A 16,006-nucleotide genomic window follows, 5' to 3' on the forward strand; every position below is an offset into this window, starting at 1 on the left:
GTGTGTGTGTGTGTGTGTGTGTGTGTGTGTGTGTGTGTGTGTGTGTGTGTGTGTGTGTGTGTGTGTGTGTGTGTGTGTGTGTGTGTGTGTGTGTGTGTGTGTGTGTGTGTGTCGGTGTTGGTGTCGGTGTCGGTGGGGGGGGGGTGGACGGGTTGCTTCCTCATTACAGGTAATATTTAAACTAATCAGTTTTTTTCTGTAAAAGAATGATAGCACTTATCTGCAAAGCAGTCTGAAGTCTTGTTTTTCTGCATAAAAGTACTTGGCTTCATAGAAAGTGGGTGTAGTTTGAAATCCTTGAGATTATGTTGTTTTTCAGAGCATTTACTTCCTCCCTACTGCAATATAAATGATGCTCCTGACTGCCTCATCACTCCAATACAGTGGTTTACGCATGAGACAGCAACATGAAGACTATGACGACCCTCATCCTGCTTCTCTCCCTGGGTTTCCTGTGTTCTGCCACAGGTACATTCATCGTTGTATTAGTTGTAAATTCTGTATGGCCTGCAAAAAATATCTATTTTATCTTATTTTCCAAGAAAATGTTAAAGTATGTCAACCTACGTACTAATACCTATACTGTTTGTAATTGATTCATTTGGATGTACAATTTTTAAATTAATGAGGGATCTTTAGTTGTGTTTTAGAGTAAGATGTGTTACAATGCGATGGTTTAACCACAATATGATTTTCATTCCAGAACTTATCCATTCTGAGAATATTACAAAGGATTCTTCCTTCAGTGAAGGTAAGAATGAGTTCAGTTGCTTCAGCTAGCTTCTTCAATGTGGTTTAATATCCAAATGCATATTGCAGTGTACAGTGTGCAGTCATGCTGTACACATACTGTAAAAATCCATTGTAATTGACATACATGAGCATTTACAATACATTTGTGCAAAAATTGACAACAAAATTCAAACTTTTGTTGCGTTATGCTAATATATTGATATTGTGCCTCTATTATCATGACTGACTGACTGACTCACATGATTCTTATTCAAGAATTCCAATCGGTGAAAATGACAGATGATTCTTCCTTCAATGACGGTAAAAAAGTCATAATCAACAATGCAATTTTTAAAAAAAATTGCGTTAGGCCTACATGACAGTTGTTGCTGTTTTAAAGCAAGGGTGGGGAACCTATGTCGCGGGGTGAATTACGGCCCTTGGGGCTGTTTTATCCAGCCGCCAAAATAATTTTAAGCTTCACATGAAATAGGTCTTGTTTTGTAAAGCAATCTTAGAAATCACATTTGCAATAAAATTAAGTTATATTCAGGGGACCTAGAGAAGATGGGGTCTGTTTTAAAGGTGGCTGCTTTTAATGAAGGCCTTAAGTGCAGGGGGAAATCCTGGTTTGTGTTCATAGTACGGCCCTCTGAGGACTTCTACGACACTTGGAGGAATTTGAAGTGGCCCTTCGAATGAAAAAGTTTCCCCACCCCTGGTTTAAAAAGTAAGGCATGGTACTATTCAAATCAAAGGTCACTAAAGCTGCCTTCATCGCAGATCTTCATTCTTCCATTTTGCCAATTCTAACTTCATCAACAGTGAGCTCAAGAGCATCCTGTCCTGGTGGATGGAGACGGTTCAGTGGACGCTGCTATAGGTTTACCAGCACTGCAAGAACATGGGCAGAAGCAGAGGTAGGATCACAATAAATCTTGTGGGTTGACTTTGTGCACAATCCCCAGTGCTGAACTAAAAAGTGACTTTTTTATGTTCACTCTCTTTTCTTTTTTTGATGTTCTTTTCTGTTGTTTATTTATTCATTGCCCGTAGATGAGGAAGGCTGCACGTTTTTTTTTTCAAAGCATCACAATATAAACCCTGCAAAAGTGATAGCAATGCCTTTCAGCTAACAGAAAATAAAGACAATGATTAAAAAGCTCAATTAATGTCATATTTAGGGCAGTCATGGGTAAGCGGTTAGGGCATCAGAATTGTAGCCCAAAGGTTGCCGGTTTGACTCCCTACCCACCAGGTTGGTGGGGGGAGTAATTAACCAGTGCTCTCCCCCATCCTCCTCCATGACTGAGGTACCCTGATTACAGTACCGTCCCACCGCAATGCTCCATTGGGTCTGCCATTGTGGGCAGTCCCCTTGAACGGGTGAGGCATGAATGCAGTTTCGTTGTGTGCAGTGTGCACTTGTGTGCTGTGAACTGCTGTTTCACGATGACAATGGGAGTTTAAGTTTCCCAGTTGGGCTTTCGCGGCTTTCACTTTCATTTGTCAATTTATTTATTTCTTTTCTCAAGCGCTACTGTTTACTACTGGGTGGCAATCTGGCGTCTGTGCACAGTGTTGCTGAGTACCACTACATTCAAGGACTCATAGTGACACATACACATGGTTCACCTTTCACTTGGCTTGGTGGAACAGATGCCCAGCAGGTAAGGATTATGATTGAAAATAGTGACTAACAGTACCAATAGTTTATCGAAGGGAAGCAAAAACAACTGTTTGGGACCAACAGGCCAACATGAAAAACATAGTCTGACATTGCACCTTTGGAAAAGCTGGAGATGGTGTACATTGGTGTAAATTGCCTAGTTTAAAAAGCTACTAAATATAGGCCTATTATTAGACTACCCTCTGATGCATGTTGCATGTGTGATTTTTAGTAGGTCTCACATAATGATTCACCAGCAGGTGGCAGTGATGAGATGTGACCTGCTTTTCTTCTGTTAACAGAATGGAATATGGTTTTGGAGTGATGGATCCAGATTTACATTTCATCTCTGGAGTCCCGGTGAACCCAATAACCAAAACAATAGGAATGAAGCCTGTCTACACATGAACCTTGGAGGTTAGTTACTACATGGTGTTAACACCAGAGGTGGAAAGAGTACAGAAAATGTGTACTCAAGTAAAAGTATCTTTACTTTGCCTAAATTCTACTCAAGTACAAGTAAAAGTACCTATCTAAAAATCTACTCAAGTAAAAGTAAAAAGTACTTCACTTAAAATGTAATTTGAGTAAAAAGTACTTAGTTATTTTTAATTAGCTTTCCTCTTGAGAATGTCATGTTTATTTTTCTTGAATATCGTCCTCCATAACCTCTATCTCTTGCTTGACACCAGCCATCATCCAATACATTGATTCAAGATAGTAAAATAGAGGAAATGCTGTGCGCCATCCTGCACAATCTTTCATTTCTGACGGATTGTGGAATTATTGTGCATGGCATTTTGTCTCTCAGTCAATTTTTTTTACTCAGTACTCAGGCCAGGTTCCAGTGTAATTGAGTAAAGTACTTGGGTCAAAATGTACTCAAGTACAAGTAAAAGTATTAATTTAAAAATTTACTTAAAAAGTACAAAGTATTCATAAAAGCTACTCAAGTGCAATATTGAGTAAAAGTAATAAGTTACTTTTCCACCCCTGTTAACACTTACATAATAGCCTAGTACAGTAGGCTACAATACAGTAGGCTACAAAACAATATATGTATTGATATGCCATTGTCAAATCATGTCAATTCGTCTAAGTTGCATATAGCAGCCAATGGTTTTTATTATGTCAGGGGTGCTGTTGGGTCTCATTGCTTGCCTTGCCCACTCTGCAGGAGGACTGCTCTGGAATGATGAAGTGTGTTCACTTAAATATCCATCTGTCTGTGCAAGAGGACTCATTTAAGCACATCAATGAGATTGAAGCAGCTGTAGCAGGACTTATTATATCATCATTTTACAACTATACATTCATTTTCTTGGTAACTCAGCACTGCTTGTCTTTATAATTATGTAGTCCATCACATACCACCTGATTGAAATATTTACACCACTTATATGTAAGGAGGTTATTTCACTGTTGATGCATATTTAATCTTTTTTTTTTACATTTAATCAGATAAAAATTGGGCACTTTAACGTGGCTATAGTTTTTCTTTCCGTAGTCTTGGATTACTTTAACTTTACTAATACTATACTACATAGGCCTACTTCTATTGGGCTGCAGAATTTTATCCATTTCAGTAATTATTATTATCATTTGTAAACATTTAATTACGTCTGGCAATGTGCTATGGCAATAATAAAATATGCTGTCAATTGAACATGTTGAGGTTTTGTTTGTTCATTGCTTGCTATGCTGGATTTATGGAATTATATGTCTTTGACCTCAAGTATTGTCCCAATCAATAAATGCTTTTAAATTTCACTTCGGAATGTCTCAGTAGAACATCAGTCTTCAACTCAGGGCCTGTTCTTTTGCATCCAAATGAGCACCTGAAGTTTATTTTTCATTTAAGCATTACAGGGAATCTTGGTCAAAATGGTAGCCAAACAGCATGCATGCATCCCCAAACCATGTCAGTCCCACTACCATGCTTGAATATTGAGAGGATAAACGTTTTTTGTAAAACTCACTTGTTTACCACCGCACATGCTTGACACCATCTAAAGCAAATTTGTTTATCTTGGTCTCAAGAGAGATGAACAGACCAAGGATATGGATCACTGGAACCATGTTGTGTGCTCTGAAGAGACCAAAGTGAACAAATTTGCTTTAGATGGTGTCAAGCATGTGTGGTGGTAAACAAGTGAGTTTTACAAAAAAGTTTATCCTCTCAATATTCAAGCATGGTAGTGGGACTGACATGGTTTGGGGATGCATGAATGCTGTCAACATTGGTCATCTGAATTACACCTAAAAGAAAGAAACACAAGTAAAGATGACGTAGCAAAAAAAAGGGGGACAAAAAGTAAACAAAGACATAAAGGCGTAGTGCGCAGTTGCAACACTGACAGCATTGTCAAACACATGGTAAAGAATGTAGCATAACATAATAAGATGGGTAACAAGGCATTTTTAGATAGTAAACAAAGACATCTAGACACAGTGTACAGTTGCAGCACTGACAGCAATGTCCAACACAAGGTAAAATATGTTAAAAGCAATTTAGGTACCTAAAGGATGTTAGTTACATAAGACATGTTAAAGCAATCGCTTAAGGGAAGAAGTAAAAACTAAGGAAACTTAGAATTAGTTATGTTAGAATGTTAGCAGTGAAGCAATCTCAGAAGAGATGAGTCTTAACTAGCTTTTTGTAGGTTGAGAGGGATGACCCTGCTGTTGTAGCAACTGGCTTATTCCACCAATGAGAAACAATGACAAAAAACTGGTATTGGAGGAACGCAACACCTTGGTAGGAACATATGGCTTTAGCATATCTTTTGAATAAGCCGGAGCAGAACCTGCTGTAACTTTTGTAGGCAAGGGTCAGAGCTTTGTGTTGATTTCGAGCAGACACTGGTAGCCAATACAGGTTGACAAAAAGTGTCGTGACGTGCGCCCTTTTGGGTTTGGGTGAACACCAGACGCGCCGTCGTGTTCTGGACCATTTGTAGGGGTCTTATTGCACAGGCTGGAAGACCAATCAAGAGATGGCCATGGCCTGTGCCAGAAGTTTAGTGGCCTATTAGGTCAGGTACGGTCTGATCTTTTACATATTGAACAGTGAGAAACGGCATGACTGGGCAACTGAGGCTATGTGGTCAAAGAATGATAGATGGTCAATCATGACACCCAGATTTCTTGCAGACTTTTTTGGGGTGATTAAATATTAAATATTAAATATTAAAGCTTACTCTGGTCAGGTCATTAAATGTCATGTATATTATGGACTTTACTCAAGATGTTTTCCTTGGAACAATCTAGTGCTAAAGCACAAGTAATAACGGGTAATAACATTTATTGCACTGATTAAGTTAACAACATTCTCTCTCTCTCTCTCTCTCTCTCTCTCTCGTCCTCTATTCACCCAGGTGATTTTCAACAGGCCCTGATGAGTATAACATACTGGTTCCAACTGACTTACAGCAGCTGATTTTGACTAGCAATTCTTCTGATTAAATAAAATGAAATAGTTGATGAGAAAAGTGGTGTTCCAAAGACTGGCGTCATTTGATCAATTACAAGTTAGTGATGAGTAATAATACACCCAATTACATTGCAAGTAGCCTACATAATATTGCATGCTGTTATTAGAGACCGACCGATCGATCGGCCGGCCGATTTAATCGGCCGATTTTTGCTATTTTTTAATTAATCGGCATCGGCCGATTTTCTCATTTGGTTGCGCCGATTTTAAGGTCGAGGTCACGTGCTTAAAATGAATGAAAAACGAACGAAATAACAGTCGAGTGGCTCCCCCAGCTGTGATCCTGTCCCCTAGTTCACTTCAGGGAGCTGTTCAAAAGAACCGGCTCGTTCGTGAACGTCACACCTCTCTGTCAGGCACACCTCTCTATCAGGCACATCAGCGGGCAGCTACTCGGAGTCCCAATGCTGGTGGTAACCAGTGTGAAGTTTAGCTCTAAAATTACAATAGTAAGTTAAAATCTAAGCGAAATGTTAACAAAAAAATCATGCATTTCTGACATGTGATTGACTTTCACCCCATGTCTGTAATGTTCTGTTGTGTCTATTGACATATAAGTGTCCAAATAAACAAACATTAAACGGAGCGATCACTGATCTGAATCTAACTGATTTATTAACTGGTATAATACACCGGGCCGCCAGGGGCGCACTCAATATGTAAGGCACATATATACATTGCATTGACGTGGTGGGGGCACAACGTAAACATGCATATGTTACATCCCCCTTCTTTTAAAGCAAGAACTGTGTTGTTATGTGTTGCTTAAATATACTTCATTACCCATAATGCAACAGGCAGTAGGTTACCTCAGGGACCATGTAACAAGATAGGGAGTTCTTCGATAAAGTCTCAGCATAAACCCACGCGACCGTGTGTGTCTTTTCATTAATGCACTACACGGCATAACATGGTGTCAGATAGTGAAAAACTTTAAAAGATAAGAAAGACGATGAGCTTCGGTGACGAGTGAGAAAGTTTTGAGCCGTGAGGTCGCGTCTACAAGCCCAGAAACGAGATGTGCAATGCTAGCGGCAGAGGAGAACAGCAGCAGCACTAGCGGCGAGGAAAGCCAGGCAGAACTCGGCGAACACAGAGAAGAAGTGCCGCCAGAGCCAGTGGCACAACCACCGCAAAATTCGTCGGCTGTACGGACGGAAAGGAGACCCACTCCAGTCATGGATAAGCTAAGTCCACCCTCACCCATGCAGTTTAGTGGAAATCTCGCAGATAACTGGAAAAGATTCAAGCAGAGATTTGAAATATATCTAGCTGCTAGCGGAGCAGGACAAGGGGATGAGAAATTGCAAGCTCAAATCTTTCTGCACGTAATTGGGGAAGATGCGTTGGATATCTATAACAGTTTCCAAATTGCAGCTGCTGATCTGAAACTACCTGCGCTGTTAAAGAAATTTGAAGAGTACTTTGTGCCTACCAAAAACATAACGTTTGAAAGATACAAGTTCTTTTCTTGTGACCAAAAGCCTGGCAATGCTTTCGATCTGTACCTGGCAGAATTGTATACTTTAAGCAAGACATGCGATTTCGGTGCACTGAGAGATTCACTAATAAAGGATCGCATTGTTTGTGGAATTAAAGATAATGGCCTGAGAGAGAGATTGCTAAGAGAGAAAGATCTGACTTTGGATAAAGCAGTAGACCTGTGCAGAGCATCACAGTGCTCGCGCGAGCAAGTCAAAGAGTTGGCTAAAACAGAAATGGCGGCGGTGCATGCAGTAAGAACAAAAGAGCAGCACAAGAAGCGCCAAAATAAACAAAATAAAGACAAAATGGAGAATGGAAGTTGTCAGAAATGTGGAGGCAGTCACGCGCCAAGGGCATGTCCAGCTTATGGGAAATTATGCAATAATTGTGGAAAAAGAAACCATTATGCAAAATGCTGCACAGCCGACACTAAGAAAAAAGTGCATACAGTGGACGAGGAACCAGATGAGTTTTTCGTAGATGTAGTGCAGGCATCCCATGCTGAAAAAGAAGAGTGGATTGTCCCAGTGACTGTAAATGAGACAATAATTCCATTTAAGTTGGATACTGGAGCACAAGTGAACTTGTTGTCATTTGCTGATTACAAAACGCTGAAAATAAAAAGCAAGATACATCCAGTGAAAATGAAAGTGACAGGCTACACCGGAGAAAGTGTGCCCGTTAAAGGCAGCTGCATAGCTACATTTAAACACAAAAGCCAGATGTTAAAGGCACAGTTGCTGATTGTTGAAAAGAAAGTGCAACCAATCCTTGGTGTAACAGCATGTGAAAAACTCAATCTAGTGAGAAGAGTGTTCATGGTGGCGTCTCAGACAGCAGACAAACAGAACACAGACACAGACAAGAGTGATCAAGACACTTTAATGACAGAGTTCAAGGATGTCTTCGAGGGGCTAGGCTGCTTACCAGGTGAACACAAAATACACGTGGATGACACAGTAGCACCAGTAGTTCACGCATGCCGAAAGGTTCCGTTTGCACTCAGAGAAAAATTGAAAGAAGAATTAGCAAGAATGGAAAAGCTGAATGTCATACAGAAAATCAACGAACCGACAGATTGGGTTAGTTCCCTTGTCATTGTACAGAAGAAAAATGGTGCATTACGCATATGTCTGGATCCCAGAGATCTGAATAAAGCAGTCAAACGAGAGCATTTCAAGTTGCCAACCCGTGAGGAGATTATGTCTCAGTTCGCAGGAGCCAAGTGGTTCAGTAAACTCGATGCGTCTTCGGGGTTTTGGCAGATGAAGCTCGACGATGCTAGTTCAAGACTCTGTACATTCAACACGCCAGAAGGAAGATACAGATTCCTCCGTCTTCCATATGGTATCCTATCTGCTCCAGAGGTCTATCACAAGACTATTCACACAATATTCGAGCACATTCCAGGAGTCACAACCATGATGGATGACGTGATCGTGTGGGGATCCACAAAAGAGGAACATGACACAAGGCTACGACAAGTGCTTGAGCGTACACGAAGTGTCAATCTGAAGCTAAACAGAGACAAATGTGAATTTGCAGTCAAGTCACTGACATTCATCGGAGATGTTGTGTCAGAGAAAGGGGTGAGTCCTGATCCGAGGAAGACTTCAGCCATAGCAAATATGGAGAGGCCCCAGAACAAGGACGAGGTGAGGCGGTTCTTAGGAATGGTCACGTACCTAGCCAAGTTTATACCCCAGCTGTCTGCCATTTCGGCTCCACTCAGGATGCTGCTGGAGCAGAAAAATGAGTGGATGTGGCTAAAGCAGCAAGAGGAGTGCTTTCAGAACCTGAAAAAGATACTCATCTCAGAGCCAGTGCTTAGGTTCTACGATCCCAAACGAGAGACAAGAATCTCAGCAGATGCTTCGCAGTATGGCTTAGGAGCCGTCCTTCTACAGTTGCATGAGGAAACATGGCAACCAGTGGCCTATGCGTCGAGAGCCCTCACCAGCGCTGAGGTCAATTATGCGCAAATCGAGAAAGAGTTGCTGGCCACGACGTATGCATGTGAACGTTTCCACCAATATGTATATGGGCAGACTGTAGAAGCAGAGACAGACCATAAACCATTGGTCGCAATCATGTCCAAGCCATTGACTGACTGTCCTCTGAGAATACAGCGTATGTTAATACGACTGCAGAAATACGACGTGAATTTGACATATACACCAGGAAAATACATGTATGCAGCGGATACACTGTCACGGGCTGTTGACAAACATGAGAAAGCCGACAAAGAAAAATGTGCAGACATACAAGCATATGTTGACATGATCATGACGTCACTTCCTGTGTCAAGTGAAAAAACAGAACAACTCAAACAAGAAACAGAAAAGGATGAAACATTGACAGAACTCAGGAGGATAATCAAACAAGGATGGCCTGAGCGCAAAAGCGACTGTCCACGGCGAGTTCAAGATTACTGGACCTACAAAACAGAGCTGACGGAGGTAGACAACATTGTGTTCAAGGGCAACCGGTTTGTGATTCCGTCTTCAATGCAAAAAGAAATGCTCAGGAAGATACATGAAGGTCACCTGGGGGAAGAAAAGTGTAAACGCAGAGCTCGTGAAGTCATGTATTGGCCGGGAATGAATCGAGAGATTGGCCTGCTCACAGCCAAATGCGAAGTGTGCCTGCCTTACCGATCCAAACAGCAGGCAGAACCACTTATGACTTACCCTGTGCCAGAAAGACCATTCTACAGAGTAGGAGCGGATCTGTTCGACTGCCATGGAAAGAGCCATATCGTCGTGACAGATTACTTCTCAAACTACCCTGAGGTCGCGACCTTGCAAACAACATCCAGCAAGGCAGTCATTGCATTCCTTAAGACTGTATTTGCAAGACATGGAGTCCCCTGCGACCTGGTCTCGGATAATGGTCCGCAATTTTCAAGCCGTGAATTTGCTGACTTCGCAAAAGAATGGGGTTTTCAGCACATTACATCTAGCCCACATTATCCCAGGTCCAATGGCCTTGCAGAGAGCTCAGTCAAAACTGTCAAAGGTCTCATGAAGAAAGCGCATGATGGAAATGAAGACTTTCATCACAGCCTGATGATCTACAGGAGTGCGCCACTGCAGAACGGACTGTCCCCAGCCCAAATGCTAATGGGACGACGCTTGAGAACCAATCTGCCAATCCATGAGAATCTGTTGACACCAAAAGGAGCACACAAAATCAAAGTTGACAAAGAAAAAGACAAAGTGAAACAAAAACAGCATCACGACAAAAGAGCAAAGAAGCTGAGAGTCTTGAGGCCCGGAGAACGAGTCACAATCAGAGATCATGTGACAGGCATCTGGAATCTGCATGGTTCAGTGCAAAAAGAGGTGGCACCACGCTCTTATGAAGTTCAGACAGAGCATGGAGGGTCTCTGAGAAGGAATCGTGTCGATCTCAAACCACAAGTGTCAAGCCAGACAGGGGTGGAACAGCCCGACACAATGCCACAAGCCGGAGACAACACCCTGGAGCATACCGTGGAACCGGAAGTGCCAGCAACTGTCCATAGCTCTCCTGCCAAGACTCCGTGCAGACCAAAGCGCACTGTTCTGCCTCCCAAGAGACTCATTGAAAGTTGCTGAACACTAAAGACTGTAAATGTGTTGTGTGTGTTTGAAAGAAAATTCATAATTGTTTTATTGTGAATGTTTAAATAAGAGCATTTTGAGTAAAGTAATGCAAGGTACATTAGTTATTGGATATAGTCATAATCTTAGTTGGGTTAGAGATAATCTCTTTTCTTAAGGGGGGAGATGTGTTGTTATGTGTTGCTTAAATATACTTCATTACCCATAATGCAACAGGCAGTAGGTTACCTCAGGGACCATGTAACAAGATAGGGAGTTCTTCGATAAAGTCTCAGCATAAACCCACGCGACCGTGTGTGTCTTTTCATTAATGCACTACACGGCATAACAAGAACTTGGTTATATCAACACAACAGGTCAATCCTTACATTCAACAAACAATCAGCAAATATCGAATTAATGTACAGTGTACCATTTCAATTCACAGCTATACTTCTATTGCCAAATACATTAATAGCTTTTAAAGCATTACATTTACCATACCATGTCAAGTCAATCACCTGTTAAAAATAAGTCATCAATCAATCACATAGAATATATTATGCAGTCACATCAATCACACAAAATTAGATATTAAATAATCATGTTGTCTGGTTTCCTTTTTTTTTTTTGAAAGTGTTATCAAACTTATCTTTTGTGATTTTTTTTTTTTTCATGTTCACAGGTTTAAAACAGTTTTCACAGGTCCATTCTTGCTGTTGGTCTCACAACGCGTCCTGATCTCGTGCTGGAAAGTGGTGTGCGTGTAGTATCAGTGTCTGGTTGTGAATGTTCAGGTTCACTGTCTGTAGGGTCAAACCTGTGTTGCGATTGAATCTCTACAATTTATACTGCTATACATTAGAAAATATATCACAATATATCACAAACACGCTCATATATTTGAAAATATATAGCAATATATTATTGAACAACATATTACTATATATTGATCCATATATTTTAAAATATATGGCTGGCAAAACAAAACTGTATTCCACTATTCAGTCTGTATTTCTTGATGTTTTTAGTTCAGCAAGCACATTTTGCACGACATTGGACATTTACTCGACATTATAAAGTCATTTTAGGTGGACCATATATGGCCATATATAATAATATATTGATCAATATACAGGAGTCTCTGATTGAATCATCTCAGCTCTCATATCACGTATGACGCGCCTACGTCACGTCGTCACAACCTGAAGCTAAAGTGGCGAGAGAGCCGTCTCGGCTCGAGCGCGGTCCGGATTTTAGCTCCAGCCAGACTCCCCACCACAGTGACACAAACCAACCAGCCGCCTCGAGGTAAGTTATAAAGACAAGTTTGTTACTTTGTTAACATAAATACACAAGCATATAGTCTGAAACGTCTACAGTGGTTGATGTGCAAAGTTTAGCCAAGTGGTTATCGAAGTTGGATGTTTGTTCATTTTTTTCCCCCAAGGACTAGAAATACGTTATTTTTTGAATTCCCCGCGCTACCAAGTTATTGTAAGCTTACAAATAGCGATATTTGCGTTGTCGAAATGGTGTGTAGTTCTCATTGACAGTAGGTCTGGTTCTACACATCTTGAAAACGTAAACGTAATACTTGGGTCGATATTATATGGTTGTAGTGGTCAATTTCAGGTGAGCCCACTTTATTTGGCTTGTCAGAGAACGTTAGCAACATCTATCTGGCTAATACTGCTGAGCCCCAACGTCAGCCTAGAAAGCCAGGCCTCAGTTAATTAGCCGCCTAGCTTACTCGGCTAACGCAAGGGAATCAAAGCAGAAGTGAAGTGCGACGAGATCTAAATGCACATCGCTAACTTGCTTAAAAAATGGGCACTACAGTATAGTAAAACGAGGCAATGTCCTGCATTATTTTTGGTAAAGCATAGCTGTTGCTGCTTCGGTTTTCCCATTGTGGTAACATCAATAGGTTTTTTTTGAGTAACTTGCTCACGAACTAACTGCACTGTCCCGTTCTTGTAGAGCTATTGTTAGAGGTTAACGAAGCCTTGTCGTCAAATTGGTGAATTTCAAAACGGTAGCCTACACGTCGTTGTCTTCGGCTACTCTGTGATAGTTCGGAGTTTGCTTTGCTCACAGCAATTGCATTCATTGAGTCATGTTGGTGTTCATGTTTACTCTTAAACGAATGCGCGAGTCATTCTTGTTCATCGGAATTCATTCTCGCCAGTTACATGCATGAGTTTAAGTCTTCCTTCGCTTCATCATCTTCATAAAAGAGTGCCTTCGTGCCAAGAACAGACGTGCAACTGTTAACGATGCTGGCTGCTGCGATTTCAGTGTCTTATCTTCCCTGTTGTCGGGAGGAGACACAGAGTGCCACTACGACGCTCTGCCACTGCGAGCTAGAATGCTGTAGTTCCACCAGTCTACCGACCCCCCCCCCCCCCCCCCCCGATTTAGCTCACAATTCTGACAATGATATAGAAGTGATGAGCTTGGTGGGTATCCTTGTGCCTATTTAAGGTTAAGTGTGTGAGTGAATGTTAATTTTCTGTTGCTCTTTTAACTTTTTTTGCAGAGGTTGCTGAAGAGGTATGCAGCGATGGTCTGGAGGAAAAAATAGTCACATGGACTGGTGTGCATTCCAGTACTTGAAAAGGTAAGCAATACTGTGCCTTTACTATGCTCACTCACTGGTGATCATGCACTAAATGGGGAATACATCTATCTGAACTTTGGGAGGAGGTTCAGACTCCCTTGGTGCAAATATAATCGTTTCAAAAAATCCTTTATACCTCATTCAATCAAGCTACTGAATAAACCGGGAATAAGAGAGATTGAGTGGGACAAAATGGACCTCTGCAGCTAGTGTTGGTACTGCTGGTGGGGATGGAAGCTAGGGTAAAAGTTGGGAGGGGGATATGTAGACATGAATGTATCCCTGTTTTTATTATTTTTATGTTAATTATGGAATGGATGTAACCTAGTTATTTATTGCAGGGTGAAGGTGTGGTTGGTTGTAGGACGGTGTGTGTGTGTGTGTGGGGGGGGGTACTGAGCTGTGTGGGTGTGCGGTGTCGGGGGGGTCTGGACTGGATGGGTCAGGGGCAGTGGGTTAGGACATCCAGATTTAGAGTTTACTTGAGCTACATTATTAACTGCACATTGAATGTGTGAGACTTGCTGATGTAACATGTTACATTCAAGGGTTCATTGGGCTAAATGTGGTTAAAATCATTGACCTGGGTTTACAAAGCTGGGCAATGTTGGGCACTTGTTTCAGACTATTGAAAGGAAGGAGTATGAGAATGTAACACAATGCTTAACATGAAAAATAAAACCCTTCATGAACCAACGGTGTATTTGGCCCCAAACTAGTGGCATACCCTTCAAGTTTCAATGGGTTAGAGAGTTAACATTCTTTTTACTTTACTTTTGCAGATGCTGTTGCTCAGGCACATCCAGGTGCGAGGATGGGGGAGATCCGGATGTCGCTAAATAAAAGAATCTGTGAACTGCTTCACCAAGAGAAAAAGAAGTCCATGGACAGGCCTATGAGCCCTCTTGTTGACCTTGAGTGACTGAGGCTGCGGGCGGTCTGCCCCTGAATTCACCTTCACTTTCTTTTCTTTTTAAAAAAAATATATCTGAAGGTGTGTGTGTGTGTGTGCGCGAGCGCGGGTGTGTGTGTGTGGGCGCGGGCACGCGTATGTGTTTGTGTGTGTGCGCGTGTGTGTGCACGCGTGCATGTGTGCCAGTGCTTTATGTGAGGTGTTTCGCTTACCGGCCACAGCCACAGTTTTTGTTTTGTTTTCTTTTTGTTTTATTTGGGTTTTTTTTTTGTTTTATTTTTTTACTGGCCAAAGTGGGAGACTGAAATTGTTACTGGCCACAGGCAAGTTTCACCAGCATTTGGCCTGTTGGCCGGTGTCGTTGTCAAGTCGTTTCCCTGCCTGTCTGCCCCTCTGTCTCTGCATGTGGGAGCGGTGGTGTTAAAGGGTCGGTTGGTTTCATGTTTTTAATAAACCAATGTCAACAGTTGAATGAATTGAATTGATGTTTGGTCATTGTTGTAATTACATTACTTCATAAATGCCTTGTATAAAGTACGTTACAGTATATTGTGTAGTGTAATGCAATACATAAGTCAATATATGATGTAATTAATAAGCCATATACTATGGGATATAATCCAATATATGCAACAGTATACTTTACAGTATAATGCAATACATAAATCAATATATGATTCATCAATAAGCCATATATTATGGGATATAATTCAATATATGCAGTAATATACTGTACAGTATAATGCAATACATTAATCAGTATATGATTCATCAATAAGCCATATATTATGGGGTATAATTCCATATATGCAGTAATATACTGTACAGTATAATGCAATACATAAATCAATATATGATTCATCAATAAGCCATATACTATGGGGTATAATTCAATATATGCAACAATATATTGTACAGTATAATACAATACATAAATCAATATATGATTTATCAATAAGTCATATACTATATGGGATATAATTCCATATATCCAACAATATATTTCACAGTATAATGCAATACATAAGTCAATATACGAAAACGGCAATAATGTCTATATTCTCGTATACCGCAAAATATGTATTGTGCAATATACTGCTGTACAATATAAAATGATATATTGGCAAACAATATATTGTAGTATATTATAATATATTTTCATTTCATATATTCAAAAATATATTTTCCTTCCGTAAGGGCTCCTCGCTGGTGCTGTCCTCGGTCGTGGGAAGAAGGTGACGCCGGTTGCGCCGGAGATGCTGTCCTTCACTCGTGATGATGTTGTACGACCGTGGTGTGTCGGCTGGCTGGATGACAGCAGCAGGTTTCCACCTGCCGTCTGGAAGCTGGTGCCGGATGGTGGCACCGGCAGGAAGCGTAGGCAGTGCTTTGGCGTTCCTGTCGTAGTAGTGCTTCTGTCGCCGTTGACACAGCTCTCTCCTGGTGCGGACTGTGTCGCACACACACACACACACACACAGGGAAAATTGTTCCTCTGTCCCCCAGT

The 16,006-nt window shown here is 41.2% G+C and overlaps 1 protein-coding gene across 1 annotated transcript; it reads left to right on the forward strand.

Annotated features, from left to right (window-relative positions):
* The first annotated feature begins 416 nt into the window (after positions 1-416).
* Positions 417-2,823, forward strand: LOC134443848 (ladderlectin-like). Its single transcript, XM_063193386.1, has 5 exons — positions 417-468; positions 704-751; positions 1,558-1,652; positions 2,268-2,402; positions 2,704-2,823. Exons 1-5 carry the CDS (start codon positions 417-419, stop codon positions 2,821-2,823), a joined length of 450 nt encoding a protein of 149 aa, XP_063049456.1.
* Positions 2,824-16,006: the final 13,183 nt, after the last annotated feature.

The sequence above is a fragment of the Engraulis encrasicolus genome, unplaced genomic scaffold (assembly GCF_034702125.1).
Source record: "Engraulis encrasicolus isolate BLACKSEA-1 unplaced genomic scaffold, IST_EnEncr_1.0 scaffold_377_np1212, whole genome shotgun sequence".
Classification (NCBI taxonomy): domain Eukaryota; kingdom Metazoa; phylum Chordata; class Actinopteri; order Clupeiformes; family Engraulidae; genus Engraulis; species Engraulis encrasicolus.

What these genes read in the sequence shown, in the direction of transcription:
- LOC134443848 (XM_063193386.1), top strand. Translation starts at nt 417, where the DNA reads ATGACGACCCTCATCCTGCTTCTCTCCCTGGGTTTCCTGTGTTCTGCC. An exon ending in GGATTCTTCCTTCAGTGAAG is followed by an intron (nt 752 to 1,557) that starts GTAAGAATGAGT and finishes CTTCATCAACAG; the next exon opens with TGAGCTCAAGAGCATCCTGT. An exon ending in GAACATGGGCAGAAGCAGAG is followed by an intron (nt 1,653 to 2,267) that starts GTAGGATCACAA and finishes TCTTTTCTCAAG; the next exon opens with CGCTACTGTTTACTACTGGG.